The sequence below is a fragment of the Littorina saxatilis genome, linkage group LG7 (assembly GCF_037325665.1).
Source record: "Littorina saxatilis isolate snail1 linkage group LG7, US_GU_Lsax_2.0, whole genome shotgun sequence".
Classification (NCBI taxonomy): domain Eukaryota; kingdom Metazoa; phylum Mollusca; class Gastropoda; order Littorinimorpha; family Littorinidae; genus Littorina; species Littorina saxatilis.
This window is the reverse complement of record NC_090251.1, coordinates 40565828-40580453: the sequence shown is the minus strand read 5'-3', so window position 1 is coordinate 40580453 and position 14626 is coordinate 40565828. Positions and strand designations below refer to the sequence as shown.

Here is a 14626-nt window from a genome sequence, read left to right as displayed (position 1 = left end):
ATCCCCCTCCTCTAAAACCGTCAATTTTGAAAAAGTCTTGTTAAAATATTGTTTGTAGTTCTATGTCCCTCATGGACACACATTGGTGTCATTTAAGCACCAATGCATTGCGGACTAATACGAGATACCGCTCGCGAAAGATTTCAACCGAAAGCGTGCGAGCGTCTTTTGTGCATTTCAGTGTCAAATTATTTTCAACTGATTCCGTGGCCGAACGGTTCTCTCGTTCGCCTGATGCGTGATTGAGTCGAGTTCAAATCTCCATCTACCCGTAATTTTTTTTTTACTCTTTGGCATTTGTTTATTTTTGTTTATTTTCTTCATGTGCAAAAGAGTACGTTATAATAGCAAAATTGATTTAAAAACATTATTTTAGGCAGGAATGTTTTTTTGTTTTTTTTATCTTTGGTTAACATGATATTAGTTTATTGATAAAGTTTGTTAACTTAAACATGTAAACATTTGATTAAAAATAAAATAAATTAACCACGAAGAAGGATGCTCCCCGCTTCAAAAATCAAAGGTGAGAGAGAAGACAAAAAAACTAAAATGCGGTAGCAGCCACCTGCATGCAACTGAGATTAAAAACAAAAAAATAAAAAATAAATAAAAAGGGTCTCCCCGTGTTTTTACATTTAGTCAAGTTTTGACTAAATGATTTAACATAGAGGGGGAATCGAGACGAGGGTCGTGGTGTATGTGTGTCTGTCTGTGTGTGTGTGTGTGTGTGTGTGTGTGTGTGTGTGTGTGTGTGTGTGTGTGTGTGTCTGTGTGTGTGTGTAGAGCGATTCAGAGTAAACTACTGGACCGATCTTTATGAAATTTTACATGAGAGTTCCTGGGTATGATATCCCCAGACTTTTTTTCATTTTTTTGATAAATGTCTTTGATGACGTCATATCCGGCTTTTTGTAAAAGTTGAGGCGGCACTGTCACACCCTCATTTTTTAATCAAATTGATTGAAATTTTTGTAAAGCAATCTTCGACGAAGGCCGGACTTCGGTATTGCATTTCAGCTTGGTGGCTTAAAAATTAATTAATGACTTTGGTCATTACAAATCTGAAAATTGTAATAAATTTTTGTTTAATATAACAACTTGTCAAAACAAACAGAAAACACAACAGCAACCGGTAAATTCTTCATTACAGTTTCGTCAGACAGTCGCTGACTTGATGATGTGTATGTTCAGGAGAGGTTGTCGTGGAAGGGATCACAGAAATTAAAGACGCCAGTGTAAGGGCAACAATAGCAAACACAAAGGATTACCGATGCAGACGACTCCGCGAGCTAACGAGACAAAGAAACTTGGATAGAAAATGGCGAGATATGGAAGGTTTGCTTGAAATGATTAGACAGGGATCACGCACAGAGGGCAGAGGTCCACCACACGACGTACGCGGTCTGATTAGCTGGTCAATTGAGGGAGCTCAGTCTGACAACGCCCCCCATCACCCAACACCAGACATGGGGAGAGATGAGTAGGGTGGGCTTTTGTGTTGGACCGGAAAGTGTAGGGGGGGGGGGGGGGAGGGAGTTTGTTGTTCGATCATAAGATAATCAATGATGCACAGTCATTCCTCACCTCTGGAACACTAAGCCACCCCCACCCCTCCCCCAATTCCTACTCCTCGTGCTTCTCGTACTTCTCTGTTTCCATGCAGCACAATAAAATTTCATTATGAATTAGCGCACGGTTTGTGCATCGGGGGTTGATGGCAGAGGGTACGAGGGGATTTTTGGGGTGAAAGAGAGAAGGGGTAGGCAGACGACATTTTGTGAGGAAAGCAGAAGGGGGCAGAGGGTAAGAGAAGATGGAGCAAAGGAGGGGGGGGGGGGGGTATAGGGAGGAAATCAGAAGGGGAGAAAGGGAGAATTCACAGAGGGGGGGGGGGGGGGGGGGTAGAATGAAATTTAGGAAGGAAAGCAGAAAGAAAGGGAGTTAGGCAGGACGTAGCAGGGGAGGGGAAGGAGGATGAGAATGAAGGAGGAGAATTTTCCGCCAGAGTGACCAGGGCAATTCCTGCCAGTGGAGCAGGGAGCCCCGATGTTCCGCTTGAGTGGACGCTGCCGGGGTCGGCAGTGTGTGCAGGCATTGTGCAGGGGCCGGCATGCAAAAACAGCTGAGGGCCAATCGCTGATTAATTCTGCGGCACGAGCACAATGGACGTCCCACGCCGGGGTCAGCATTCAACTGCACGTCTGTAGTAAGGGGGGGTGGTATTGGAAGACGGCAAGAACGCTCTCTCCAGTCCCTGGCACGTGCTCAAAGACAGTCAACTTTTACTGAGACGATTGCCGCGCTGTCTTTAGTAGGCCACAGGGGAAAGACAGTGAACGATGATTGGCACGATCTACCCGGCGCTCGAGCATAGAACTTTGCTGTAGGTTGAACAGGGTACAGCTCGAAAATAGAATTTTGCTGTGGGTTGAGCAATCTACAGCTCGGGAATAGGACCTTGCCGAAGCGGGTACGTTTAAAAAGCGGCCGCATTAATTTGTATCATAGCCTGTTGCGAAGACGAGATGGAAGAACTGGGCGGAGAAGACTTGAGATCTTCTCATTGAAATCAGAGCCAGATTTGGCCAAACACACTGCCAGTGCCTCGGGGCTAGGGAAGTAGTGAGAAGAACACGCTGGCAAATGACGTCTCAGGTCACCTCCTCGAGGAAATCAGGGCTGGCCGTGCAACACAATACCTTGCTGGCAGATGCCCTGGGGGGAAAGAGGCTAGACAGATGTGCAACTTTCTCACTTCCAAACTTGTTACTTTGTTGAATGTGGCAGCGTAGTTTGTGAACAGATGCTTCAGGGCGGGAGGATCAGGGAGATGGGAAGTTTCTGGACGATTTTGTCGTCAGAGGTGTCGACGAGTTACAAAACAGATATCATGGAAACTGGACTCACCTTTGCAATTGGCTTGAAGTTTCAACGAGTTTACTCCGATTACTTTCACTGAAACAGTGTAACCTTCTTCTGACCTTTTTCACTTTGCCAGATTTGTATCTTGTAAATAGAATTGGGTTCCCCAGAGTGGGATGCTGATGGAAAGCTGTTGAATTTTAAAGTACCGTACAATACGGTACATTTTGCAGGGCGATGGGGACCGAGTACGTGGACAGAGTTACTCTGTCCGCATCAGTTTGCTACTTCCAAGATCTGTGATTGTCGTGGTCAATTTTGTAGAAAGATCGAGCCTGTTGATCCTGAGAATGACCCTCGCGCTGAATGACGCAAGTTGAATTTCTGTAACTGCTTGGTACGTATGAACTGTTGGGTAGTTTATACTCCTGTCGCTTTTTGTACAATGGGGACCCCAGTGTATTTTTCGTAAAGGGGTTGCTATTTTTTTGGTGCTATTTTAAATGGTTGACGTCGAGTGATCCTCGCTGAAAAAACGCGGATACTACCTGACAGTTCTTGGTCGATAAACGTCTTAACTAAACACATAACAGTCTAACCCATATTTTCATCTTCCTGTGTTTCAGGAGCTGGCAGGGGAGATCATCCTGACGCTGGGCGAAGCGTTCGAGATCGCCTACCAGATGGCGCTGAAGGAGAAGGCCGAGGAGGACGCCGTGCAGTTTGAACGACAGCTGAGTCACAGCGACCAGGACGACGCCACCTCTGTCTCTTCCAAGGCCTCGGTCAACACTGTATAGCACTAGGTACACACACATAGTCTTAACTTAGGGGGATACTAGTCTATTTAAGCCCTTGAAGTTAAATTTTGGTCAAGATGATAGACAAAGAGACAACAGCAGGTGCCCTTTTTATTTTTAGATGTCCTCTTATCGGAGGGGTATTCTGTCTGACATTTCAATTTTGGGTGCCCGTCTGGTATTATCGTACACTCTCCGTCAAGACAAACCACAGCGATCTGTACTGCCAGAGAGTGGTCGATATTGAACGCCCTTTTTCGCGAAAACAGGAGGAAGTTGGGCCAAGAAGCCATCCATCTTGCCTAACACATGGTAATTTGAGGGACACAGTGAGAAGCAGACGACCAGATGGTGTCAGGCCGTTAGCCGGCCCTAACGAGAACTGCCCCCTCTCCCTAACTCCGTGTACGTGTGTGTGTGTGTGTGTGTGTGTGTGTGTGTGTGTGTGTTCACACCCTGGTATTGTCTCTGACGACCCTGTCCTCAGCCCCCCCTAACGGTCGTCCCCGGGGTGATAAATCTTGTGGACATTGTCCTGGCGGTTCCTCCTTTACAGTGAAGGAGGAGAGAGGGAGAGGGAGAGGGAGAGAGAGAGAGAGAGGGGGGGGGGGGGGCGTAGAGGGAAGGTGTGGTGCAACGGATCTTTTGGCAATATCCCTATTCTGTTGCCTGCAGTTTGACGGACTTCGGTTAGTTTTAACTACAAAAACTGATCTTTGCACGACTGATTTACGTTGGATATCAAACATCAGTTCACACAGTACAGGCGTGCTCAGTGCATACGACATGTGTAATAGAGTAAGTGAGAGTCATTCGGAACCATTCTCCTGGCACCTGGTTTAAAATAATTTAGAATGAAGACAAGTACAAAATCAATCGAAACTGAACGCAGTGTCGCCTCCCAGTCAGCCTACCATCTTGCACGAATACGACAACGCGACTGACTGTAAGGTCGAATATATATATTGGTGTGTAACGCTAACGAACATGATTCTTCACTTTTCTTTGCTACTCATACAAACAGTCAGTGGTGATCATTAACCGAGGTCGTGGAGGAGGTCAGAAACATGATCGTGGAGTAAGGGAAAACGCATTGCTGTAAACAAATTTAAATATCGGTCAGTTGTATTCAACGTTTTGACGGCTCAAAGTGAATCACACCGTTAAAAAACCCGGCCATTTTTGAGACCTGTGACGTTATGACCAAAAATTCCTGACATGTAATTAACCCATTTATGAGCAGAAGAATAGCAGATCTTCATATGCGGCATATGTTTTTTACCCAATCGTTGCTGTTTGCTATTTGGGCTATATCCCTGACAAAATATCCTAAACTTTTTGTGCTCGGTGTAGGTCGTTTTGGGGTGTAACGCTAACGAGAATGATTCTTCGCTTTTCTTTGAGACAAAGCAGTCAGTATAGTGATCATTACCCGAGGTCACATAGGAGGTCAGAAACCTGATGGTGGAGTGTTCCGTCTGCCTCTGCCAGGGAGGTCCATATTGCCCCCATCAGCAGCACAAACGTCTGGCAGCTTGATGGTGTGGTGAAATGAAGAGCGCCAGTGAGTGTGGCCATCCATCAAAGCGTGCAGCCCGTGCTGTTTTCACTCCATTTGTCATTGGTCAACGACCACCTCTCTGTCACCCTGATGGCCGCTTCCATCCGCTGCACGGATAGCTGGGACAATTGTTTAGGGGTGATGGGTAAGGGGGGGGGGGGGGGGGGGGGGGTGGTTCAGGAGGGGGGGCTAGAGGAGAGATTAGTGTGTGAAAACAGCAATTTTGAAAAATAAATAACCAGGAGAGAATGCACCTCCAGCGAACATGTCATGCAATAAGAAAACAGTTAGGAAAAGGACATTGTCTGAGGTATGATAAACGCTCTAACAAAGTCACTTTAATAGATTGGGGGGGGGGGGGGGGGAGATGCTGGTTCTGGTTCTGGTTCAAAGAAACCTGGGGTGTAACATCAATTTTGGGAAACAAGCAACAACACAGAAATAATACAACCCCAGCGGACATACTTATGACTGCAAAAGAGAAATATGGGAAGAACGTTGTCTTGATATATATATCAGACATGAGACCAGCAAATGTTCCAAAAGTAGGAAACGGGGCCAGGGGCAACGCCCCGGTAGGGGGTTCAGGGGGGCTGACGGAAAATGAATGTTAGAATTATAAAGGCCATTTTGGGGCATCTCCTGATAGCAAAAAATTAGATCATGCCTTTTTAAAAAGCTATAAAAACCACAAGAATAATATATTTAGCATTTTAAACAAAAGTGTAATTTATAACAATCACACACACACAAAACTGACTTGAAAACTTTCAGAATCAACAAATTTTTTCCGCCAAGTCCGTATTTCACCATGCAGTGGCCGTTGTCGCACCACGTGCACACGGCCTGACCGGGAATGGATATCTTGGCGATACTGTCGCCAATGAGCTGGCACCTTTCTTTCTTGTTGATAATGACAGTCACTTCTTCTGACAGCCAGTTGGCTTTCCATTTGTTTTTTACACTTTGGTCGTCGATCGTAAGAGCTTCCACAGCCGACAAAACAATACGGAATCCAGACGCCATGATGCTACCTTTTTCACTTTCGGCGTTTGGAGATCGGCAGCCAATCAAAACCACCCGCAAACCGCCATCGGTGAATAATTAGGCCTAGGCGATAATCGTCGGAGATCGACAGCCAATCAAACGCGACCCATGATACTGCTATGGGTTCACGCGAGTGCTGGGGTGCGAATGCACTGACTTCAGACGCAGACAGCTTCAGCTGAATGGTTCATACCACCACCACCCCCCCCCCCCCCCTTTTTTTTTCTCAACGAATTTGCATCGATCTCAAGAATGGTCTGTGAGCTAAGCAAAATATCGGAATTCCGATAAAATTCGGACCAGTCCCATGTCTGATATATAGCTATTCTGATGGACACGTGGGAGAATTCGGGGGCTGTGATTGGCTGTGTTTTCCAGAAGCTGCAATCTGAAGCGACCTATCTCTGATTCTAGCAGACGATCTCTCCAGTGTTTAAAACAAAATCAGCAAACTCTCCTGTCACATAGAACGTCCATTGTATAGTGCAATGTTGAAATGAAGTTACCGGTCTGAAACATTTCGTCGTTTCTTCTGAGACAATCTTTGTTCTCTTATCATCTACAGATATACCGCAGTCTTCACCACGCGAATTCCCAACAGGAGTCAGACTTTCGAACATACAATCTACGTAGGCAAGCATGATACGTCATGACGTCATATGATTCCTAACATATTGACGTAATGCTAAGCATCCGGTTATCTCGAGTTTTCTCCGTAATACATGTCCGTGGGTTTTTCAATGTTCGGTTATTTCCGTGGCTTCATGCGGAAAGAGAACCGTCGTCTGCAATCAACGACATGGACCATTCTGGTACTTGTTGCTGACAAAAACATGATTTTAACACAGAATTTAATATCAGAATAGCTATGTAAACGCTATTGTGTTTTCATCGTAGCAATAGGGTCCGATATTTAGACTCGAACAAGTATAATGCGACTCGTCTTCGACTCGTCGGCATTATACTTCTCTCGTCTAAATATCGGGCCCTATTGCTACGCTGAAAACACAATAGCTGTTAATAGTGTACACGGCCGCACAAAGTCACTTTAAGATGGGGGGTGGGCAGGGAGCTTGTGTGCTTGGAAAAGAGAAGCTGGCCTCTCTAAAAACTTGGCTAGGAATGGCGGCAAACATTTTTGTGTGTGAAAAATATTAATCAGAACCAGAGATACAAGTCTAAAGAGACAGACAGACAAACAGACAGAGTGAAACCTATATACCCCGTATATACGATATGATGGGTAACGCCAGCGGACATCTATCTGCAGCAAGAGAAAAGGTGGAGGAGAACATCGTCTGATGTTTTATACACGGTTCAACAAAATGAGCGTTATTACCTAGTCGGATCCTCTGTACAAAGGCGTTCTTTTTTGTAGAAAAAAACCACCTCAGGAACAAACATCCTTTGTACACTCAATCCATCATGCCTACAATTCTTGCAGCACCAGTCTTAGTGTAACCTCGGATGGAGGTTTTGATGAGAAATCTTTGACTTTCATTGCAGACGGAAGATAAAACTGATCTTGGAAGTAAAAAAAAAAAAAAAAAAAAGTCCGAGAGAGAGGGGAAAGTAGTTTGTCTGCCCGGCCATCGCAGGGAGATTAGGAAGCAGACCTCCATTGTGACCCTGTAACCCGGTGTTTGAAGAAGCAATCTTGCGTCGCCCCTTGTTTGTCTGCGGTGCCTGTAGTTAAACTCCCCTCGTGTTCCGCTCGGGGCCACCCCCTTCTCTACCCCTCCCTCCCTTCCTCCTGCTCGACGAGAATCATCGTCGTCCTCTGGTGTTTTGAGTTGTGTTTTACTGTCACCCCGTGTAACCATTAGCCGAGGCTTCTGCGCACAATTTGCCGGCATCTTGACCCTCGTTAGCGCCGTCGTTCGCATCTGCAAAGCATTGTCAGACTTCCCGCCCGTCCCCGTTTGGTCTCCCCGAGGACTGCAAATCAAGCGAGGCCATCCGAGGATCGTTTAGTGTCAGGACCGGTTTGGTGCGACGCGTCTATGATACGGGTGTTTTGCCTTTTTGTGTTTGTTGTTGCTCCCGGGGTTAGGCTCTTCTTTTTTATTTTCTGGAGAAAGTCGTGTGCCCCGTCTCGGAGGGTGACAAATCTGACCTGTCGTTGTCGCTTTTAGTCACTGGGATGGTGTCTGGGCTTTAGTGATAAGAGAAGTTACGTTGTCTACGGATGACAAAACACGGCTACGAAGACTCGTTTTTCAAGCCTGCGATCGTAGGGCGAACAATCTGACTCGTCGATGTCAGTTCTCGTAAAAGATCGAGTGCTGGGATTGTGTCTGGGCTCAGTGATGGGAGAAGTTACGCTGTCTACGGAGGACCAACTACGAGTACGAACTTGAGGACCTATTTTTCAAGTCTGTTAACGTGATGTGACAAATCTGACCTATCGTTGTCGGTTTTAGTCACTGAACGCGTACAGGGTTCGCACGGTCATTGAAAGTCATTGGAAGTTTGGGGGAAAATAGAGAAGCTATTCAAGGCCGCTGACGGTCTGTACAAACAGTTGTATGATTGAAACGACTTTCCTGTACGAACCTTGAGTGTACTGGGAGTTGCGTTTTCTACGGAAGACGAAGTGCGACTGTGAAGACTCATTGATTTGGTCTGCGATCGAAGGCTGAACAGTCTGACATACCGTCATCTGTTTTAGTCACTTAACGAGTAATAGTTTGTTCCTGTGCGAAGAAAAAAATTGGAGAAGTTTTGTTTTATACAGACGACAAACTACAAGCATGAAGACTCAATTTTTCAGGTCTGTGTTTGAAGGGCAAAAAGTCGTATCACTATCTGTTCTTGTGACTGAATGGGTACTGGGATGGTTTCTGTCCTCAGTAATTGATGAGAAATTACGTTGTCTACCGAAGACCAAGTACGCGAGTAGGGGTACCCATTTGTCAGGTCAACGATCGTTAGTGTAGATTGTGCCTGTTACCTGTTAACATCCGTGACTTTTCTTCGCAAACTACGCATACATAATAATACAATACAATACACTACAATACAATAATACTTTATTATCTCAAAAGAGAAATTACATTGTGGCAGGATAAATACACAATAACATTAAAACACATCAATATAAACAACAAAACGACGGGCGCTGTGGCGTGGTGGTAAGACGTCGGCCTCTTAATCGGAAGGTCGAGGGTTCGAATCCCGGCCGCGGCCGCCTGGTGGGTTAAGTGTGGAGATTTTTCCGATCTCCCAGGTCAACATTTGTGCAGACCTGCTAGTGGCTTATCCCCCTTCGTGTGTACACGCAAGCACAAGACCAAGTGCGCACGGAAAAGATCCTGTAACCCATGTCAGAGTTCGGTGGGTTATAGAAACACGAAAATACCCAGCATGCTTCCTCCGAAAGCGGCGTATGGCTGCCTTAATGGCGGGGTAAAAACGGTCATACACGTAAAATTCCACTCGTGCAAAAACACGAGTGTACGTGGGAGTTTCAGCCCACGAACGCAGAAGAAGAAGAAGAAGAAACAACAAAACAATAGTATGCCCTGAAACTTGGAATTAAACCAAACAGGGAAAGCGGATACAATAACATTTTCGGACTAGAATCGTGAATGTTCGTACTTCGTTGTTCGTAGGAAACGCAACTGCACGAATTCTGCTGTGAAGAGCATTTGAGAGTCGATGTTTTGAAAATCAAAGGAGGGGAACACGGCGTGTGGGTTGATTATTGTCTTCTGACTTGAGAAAAATGAAAGCATTTTGACAACCCCCTCTCACCCCTTTGACCTCTACTCGCACTCTGTCGGCTGTATGCAAAGAGAAGAAGCGACGAACGGGACACAACATCAAATCAAGGACTGTACACTTCAAACACAAAAAGCACACTCGAAATTGAGTAACTTAATCTGTACAAAGCAGTGGGTTTTTCTTCTTCCTCTTCATGTCTTTTGCTGTACAGCGGAAAACAAGTTTGTGGTACACTCCATCCATCCATCCATCCATCCATCCATCCATCCATCCATCCATCACGCCCAGAAACTCTCTCATAGAAACGCAAGTCGTCCAATCAGGGACTAATTTGATTTAGTTGATCGTTTTTGACGCGGCCGTTTCTTCTTGCCTAACGAGCAACGATTTATAACGGTCTGGCCGTAGCTGGCACGGCATCCCGCATCCTCCTGCCTGTCCTGGGGAGGGAGGTATTGTTTCCTCCCGTGTATGTAGCGTAGCACCCCCATCTTGGTGCTTTTCTTGTCTTTCATTCTTTCGCTGCGAGGCACCATACCAGCGTCGAAGATGAACTTGTAAGGAAAGGACGTTATGGAGACGAGATGAGTCTTGTCGTGGTGGCCTAAGGCGCGTTATATTAGTCATCTGTGCGTGTGGAGACCTTCGTTCACATGCACAGACTTTATCCTGGGAGTATCCTGGTTGGAGCGTGCATGAGGTTGTGTGTGTGTGTGTGTGTGTGTGTGTGTGTGTGTGTGTGTGTGTGTGTGTGTGTGTGTGTGTGTGTGTGTGTGTGTGTGTGTTTCAGTGTGAGTGTGTGTGTGTGTGTGTGTGTGTGAGTTTCAGTGTGTGTGTGTGTGTGAGTTTCAGTGTGTGTGTGTTTGTGTGTGTGTGTGAGTTTCAGTGTGTATGTGTGTGTGTGTGTGTGTGTGTGAGTTTCAGTGTGTGTGTGTGTGTGTGTGTGTGTGTGTGTGTGTGTGTGTGTGTGTGTGTGTAGGGGGGATGTTGATCTTTCTTCGTATATTTTTTATGCCAGGTTTGTTCGTTTGTCCTCGTTATTATACAAATTCAAAGGCATTTTTCTTGGTGTGTAATTTCCAGGTTCTTGACCAGATTCCTCGACGTATCACCCGTGAATTATCAGCTTCTGTGATGATCAACAATCAAAACCATTCTTCAGTTTTCATCGACTCACCGCAATTTTCTCTCAACATGGGCAGACAATTACTTAACGATTTGCTGTGTTTAATTTGGCTGTACATAATTAGCATCACATATTTTGTTATGACGAAGTATTGTTGGTGTATAAGTTTTAACACACTGCGTAAAAGATGAATTTTGCGAAAACGTTGTACCTTTCTTGTTATTTTTTTCATTATTTGTTTATAATTATTATTATTTTTTTCATTGTTGACTGATTGTGTATTGTAACATTTCTACATACTTTTGGCAGTTGGCAGTTGGCATTGTAAATATCATTTTAATTAATTGTTCATACGACACTGAGTCATTTCTCTGTGAAACCGTTTCAGGAATTAAAACGAAGTAATAATGGACGGATTGCGTTGCTTTTTCCCACCTTAGATTTCTTTCTGACTGTAGCAGTTAAACCCTGGAATGCTGTTTTTCTTGTACATAGCGCAATAATATTTTTTTTTTGTACATGGGGTTTACTGATCTCGTTCAATGAAGGTGCAAAGTTGTCTCCCTGAGTGACCAATTGTTGGACAGTGTGTTATTAGAATAATGTTAATCCAAACGGTCAATAAGGTGTGTGTCTCATCTCCTTGTGATGTGGTTGCAATACTTCACAACAACATGTAAGTAACATCACTCTCAAATGTAATAATTTAATAGAGACGTTTTCGGGAGAGTAGATTTTTGTCTGTGGGTATTCGTACGCGTGATATTTGTTTTGGGGGTGGTTACGTTAGAATGGCGTTGTTTCGTCAAACCTTGGCATCAATGCCGTGTCTGGATGTTGTCTGCATCAATGTCTCAGATTCAAAAATGAACATTCATAGAGAAATTTCATCAGGTATAGCAAGAATGACACAGAAATATGTATTCAACCCGTGTTGTAACGATGACTCAAAGTAAAAAAGATCTCTTGATTTTGTAGCAAGATGTGGATATATTTTATGTCAAGCAGTTGGTGCTTTTGCTGATGAAGTCAAAGATGCTAAAGCGTGGTTTTTTTGTGTGTAAATAATCCTGTGTTATGACTTGCATTCGATGTGTGTATGCTCCGCTTTACACATGGTTACCCTCATCCGCTTCCTAACACCAATTACACTGTGTTTGCTGCTGATCTGTTTGGGATGGAGGGTTCGTATCGGCGCCCTACACTTCTTTATCGATATTCCCCGTAGATAATGAGGAAGAAAATACATAGAAAGGTAGACGTCATGAGAGAGCACCATTATTTGGACCATCAGAAAGTGTCCCTTCGTGACAGGTGTCCTCTAAAAAGAGGGGTGCTTTTGTGCAGTGACCATTGGACTGCAGAAAGTGTCCGGCATTCAGAGGCGTCCACTCTCCGTGACAGGTGTACTCTATTGAGATGGATACTTTGCAGTGAATAGACCAAGAGACTGCAGCATGTCCTTTATTCAGAGGTGTCATTCCTTCGTGACAAATGTCCTCTCATAACAGGCATACTTTGTGTAGTGAATATACCAATGGAATGGAGTGTGTCCTTCGCTCAGAGGTATTCTCCCCTATGAGGGATACCTTGGTGTAGGGAAAAGTCTAAGGGCCTGCAGGAAGTGTCTGTCATTCAGAGGTGGCCTACCTACATTGCAGCTGTCCTCTCCTAAGAGGGATACTTTTGTGTAGTAAAAACACGAGGGACTGCATAGTGTGTCCATTATACTGAGGTGTTCTTACATGAGAGTTACCATCGTATTTTGTTCCCCGTTTAGAAACACATTTATGCTTTTTTTTTCGGTGTCAACTCACTGTTAGCATAATCGTGCCATAATTTCTATTTTTTCTGTGGAAATTTTATTTTCTCTCTGGAAAATATTGAACTAGCAATTGAGGTTGTAGACTAGTAGTGGTCCGAGGTAGAGAAAAAGTGTGCTATTCGAATAACTTTGATATTATTTTTTTTTGCACTGTACTTATCTACGAAAGTTATTGTGTGTGGTTTTTTTTTTACAGTTGTAGGCTGGGATGTCATGATTATTATTGTGTTTGATTTATAGCTAGCTCTGTGTACCAATCAGGCATTGTTTTGTAGAATCAGTATTGAGTAAAATGTCATAATGTTGTCTTTTAAGTTGTGCTTTTAACATTCCCCCGCCGAAGCATTCATGTAACAAGTAACGAAATAAATTGTTTCTGTGATCACGTCTCATCCGCTAGTCCGTCGGTACACAATCTGCTGCTCTGCTGAAACACCCTACACTGAGCATTGCAGCAAAGAATTCTAGTGAGTTTGTGTTTCACTACATTCTCATAATGAAAGTGCAATCAGACCACTGAGTTGGTGATTTGTGTGAAACACTGCGGTCTTTTCAGCTCAGCCCGCCCCCCGAACCTTCCCCCAAGTACAAACGCTATTTGCTTATTTACTACAATTCAAAGCTCTGGCTTTATAGCTGTCACATACTGTTTGGGCACATTACGACTTTTTTATTTCTATAAACAAATATTTTCTTTTTATAGATATTCTGACATTTTCAAGTTTCAAGTTTAAATCTAATAAATTGGGAAACAACTGTGTTTTCCTGAGAACTACATATTATTTTTTTTTAACATTTCTACAGCTGCTGATCACGAGAGAGCAAGGCCCTACACATGCACACGCATACACGAATGTCTCTGGGTATTTCGAACCATGACAACTCGCTTTCCCACCCTCACCCATTTCTCCCCAAAACACACACACACACACACACACAGTGAAACACACGAACACTGTGACACACACACACCACACACACACACACACACACACACACACACACACACACACACACACACACACACACACACACACACACCTCATTGCAGCCTCTTTAACCGGCAAAGCTCTAAGTGTAACATTAAATGCTTTTAACGCCAGTACGTTTGTATTATGTACAAGACTTGAGTCTTTCAAAGCTGTGTATTTTATGTCATTTTTTACGTTTTTGTCTTTGCCGCGACTGCATGCTACAATAGAGTCAATAAGTACAAATGTGGTATAGATCCGACTTTTGGAGACCTTAACGAATAAAGTCTCGTTAAAAGTATTAAATCTTGCATATGTGTGTGTGTGTGTGTACGCGCGTGCGTGTGTGTGTGCGGGCATGTGTGTGTGTGTGTGTGTGTGCGTGCGTGCGGGCGGGCGTGTGTGTGTGTGTGTGTGTGTGTGTGTGTGAAGAAGGAGAAAGCACAAAGTGTAGTGGAGAAGAAATGCGCTTACTAAACGCCCGGTGCCTTTTTGAATTAAACTAAATTGCATTCAAAATATGTAACACAAAACAAATAATAGAATTCAGAAGGGCACTCACACACACACACACACAAACACACAGACCACATACACACACAGACCACACACACACACACACACACACGGCATGTGCACATTCGGGGGCACTTTAACATAGAACAGGATGGAGACATAACGGGGTGTTACAACGCTACTATCACTGTT

General features: G+C 44.3%; 1 protein-coding gene across 6 annotated transcripts in view; it reads left to right on the top strand.

Annotated features, from left to right (window-relative positions):
- LOC138971469 (ankyrin repeat and SAM domain-containing protein 1A-like) overlaps nucleotides 1–14224 on the top strand; it is a 120679-nt gene extending 106455 nt beyond the window's left edge. For all 6 annotated transcript variants that reach the window (XM_070344203.1, XM_070344205.1, XM_070344201.1 and 3 more), the window contains 2 exons: nucleotides 3489–3668; nucleotides 11080–14224. In XM_070344203.1, coding sequence (XP_070200304.1) covers nucleotides 3489–3662 — 174 coding nt within the window. In that variant the 3' untranslated portion in view covers nucleotides 3663–3668; nucleotides 11080–14224. The remainder of the gene's footprint in view (nucleotides 1–3488; nucleotides 3669–11079) is intronic.
- Nucleotides 14225–14626: the final 402 nt, after the last annotated feature.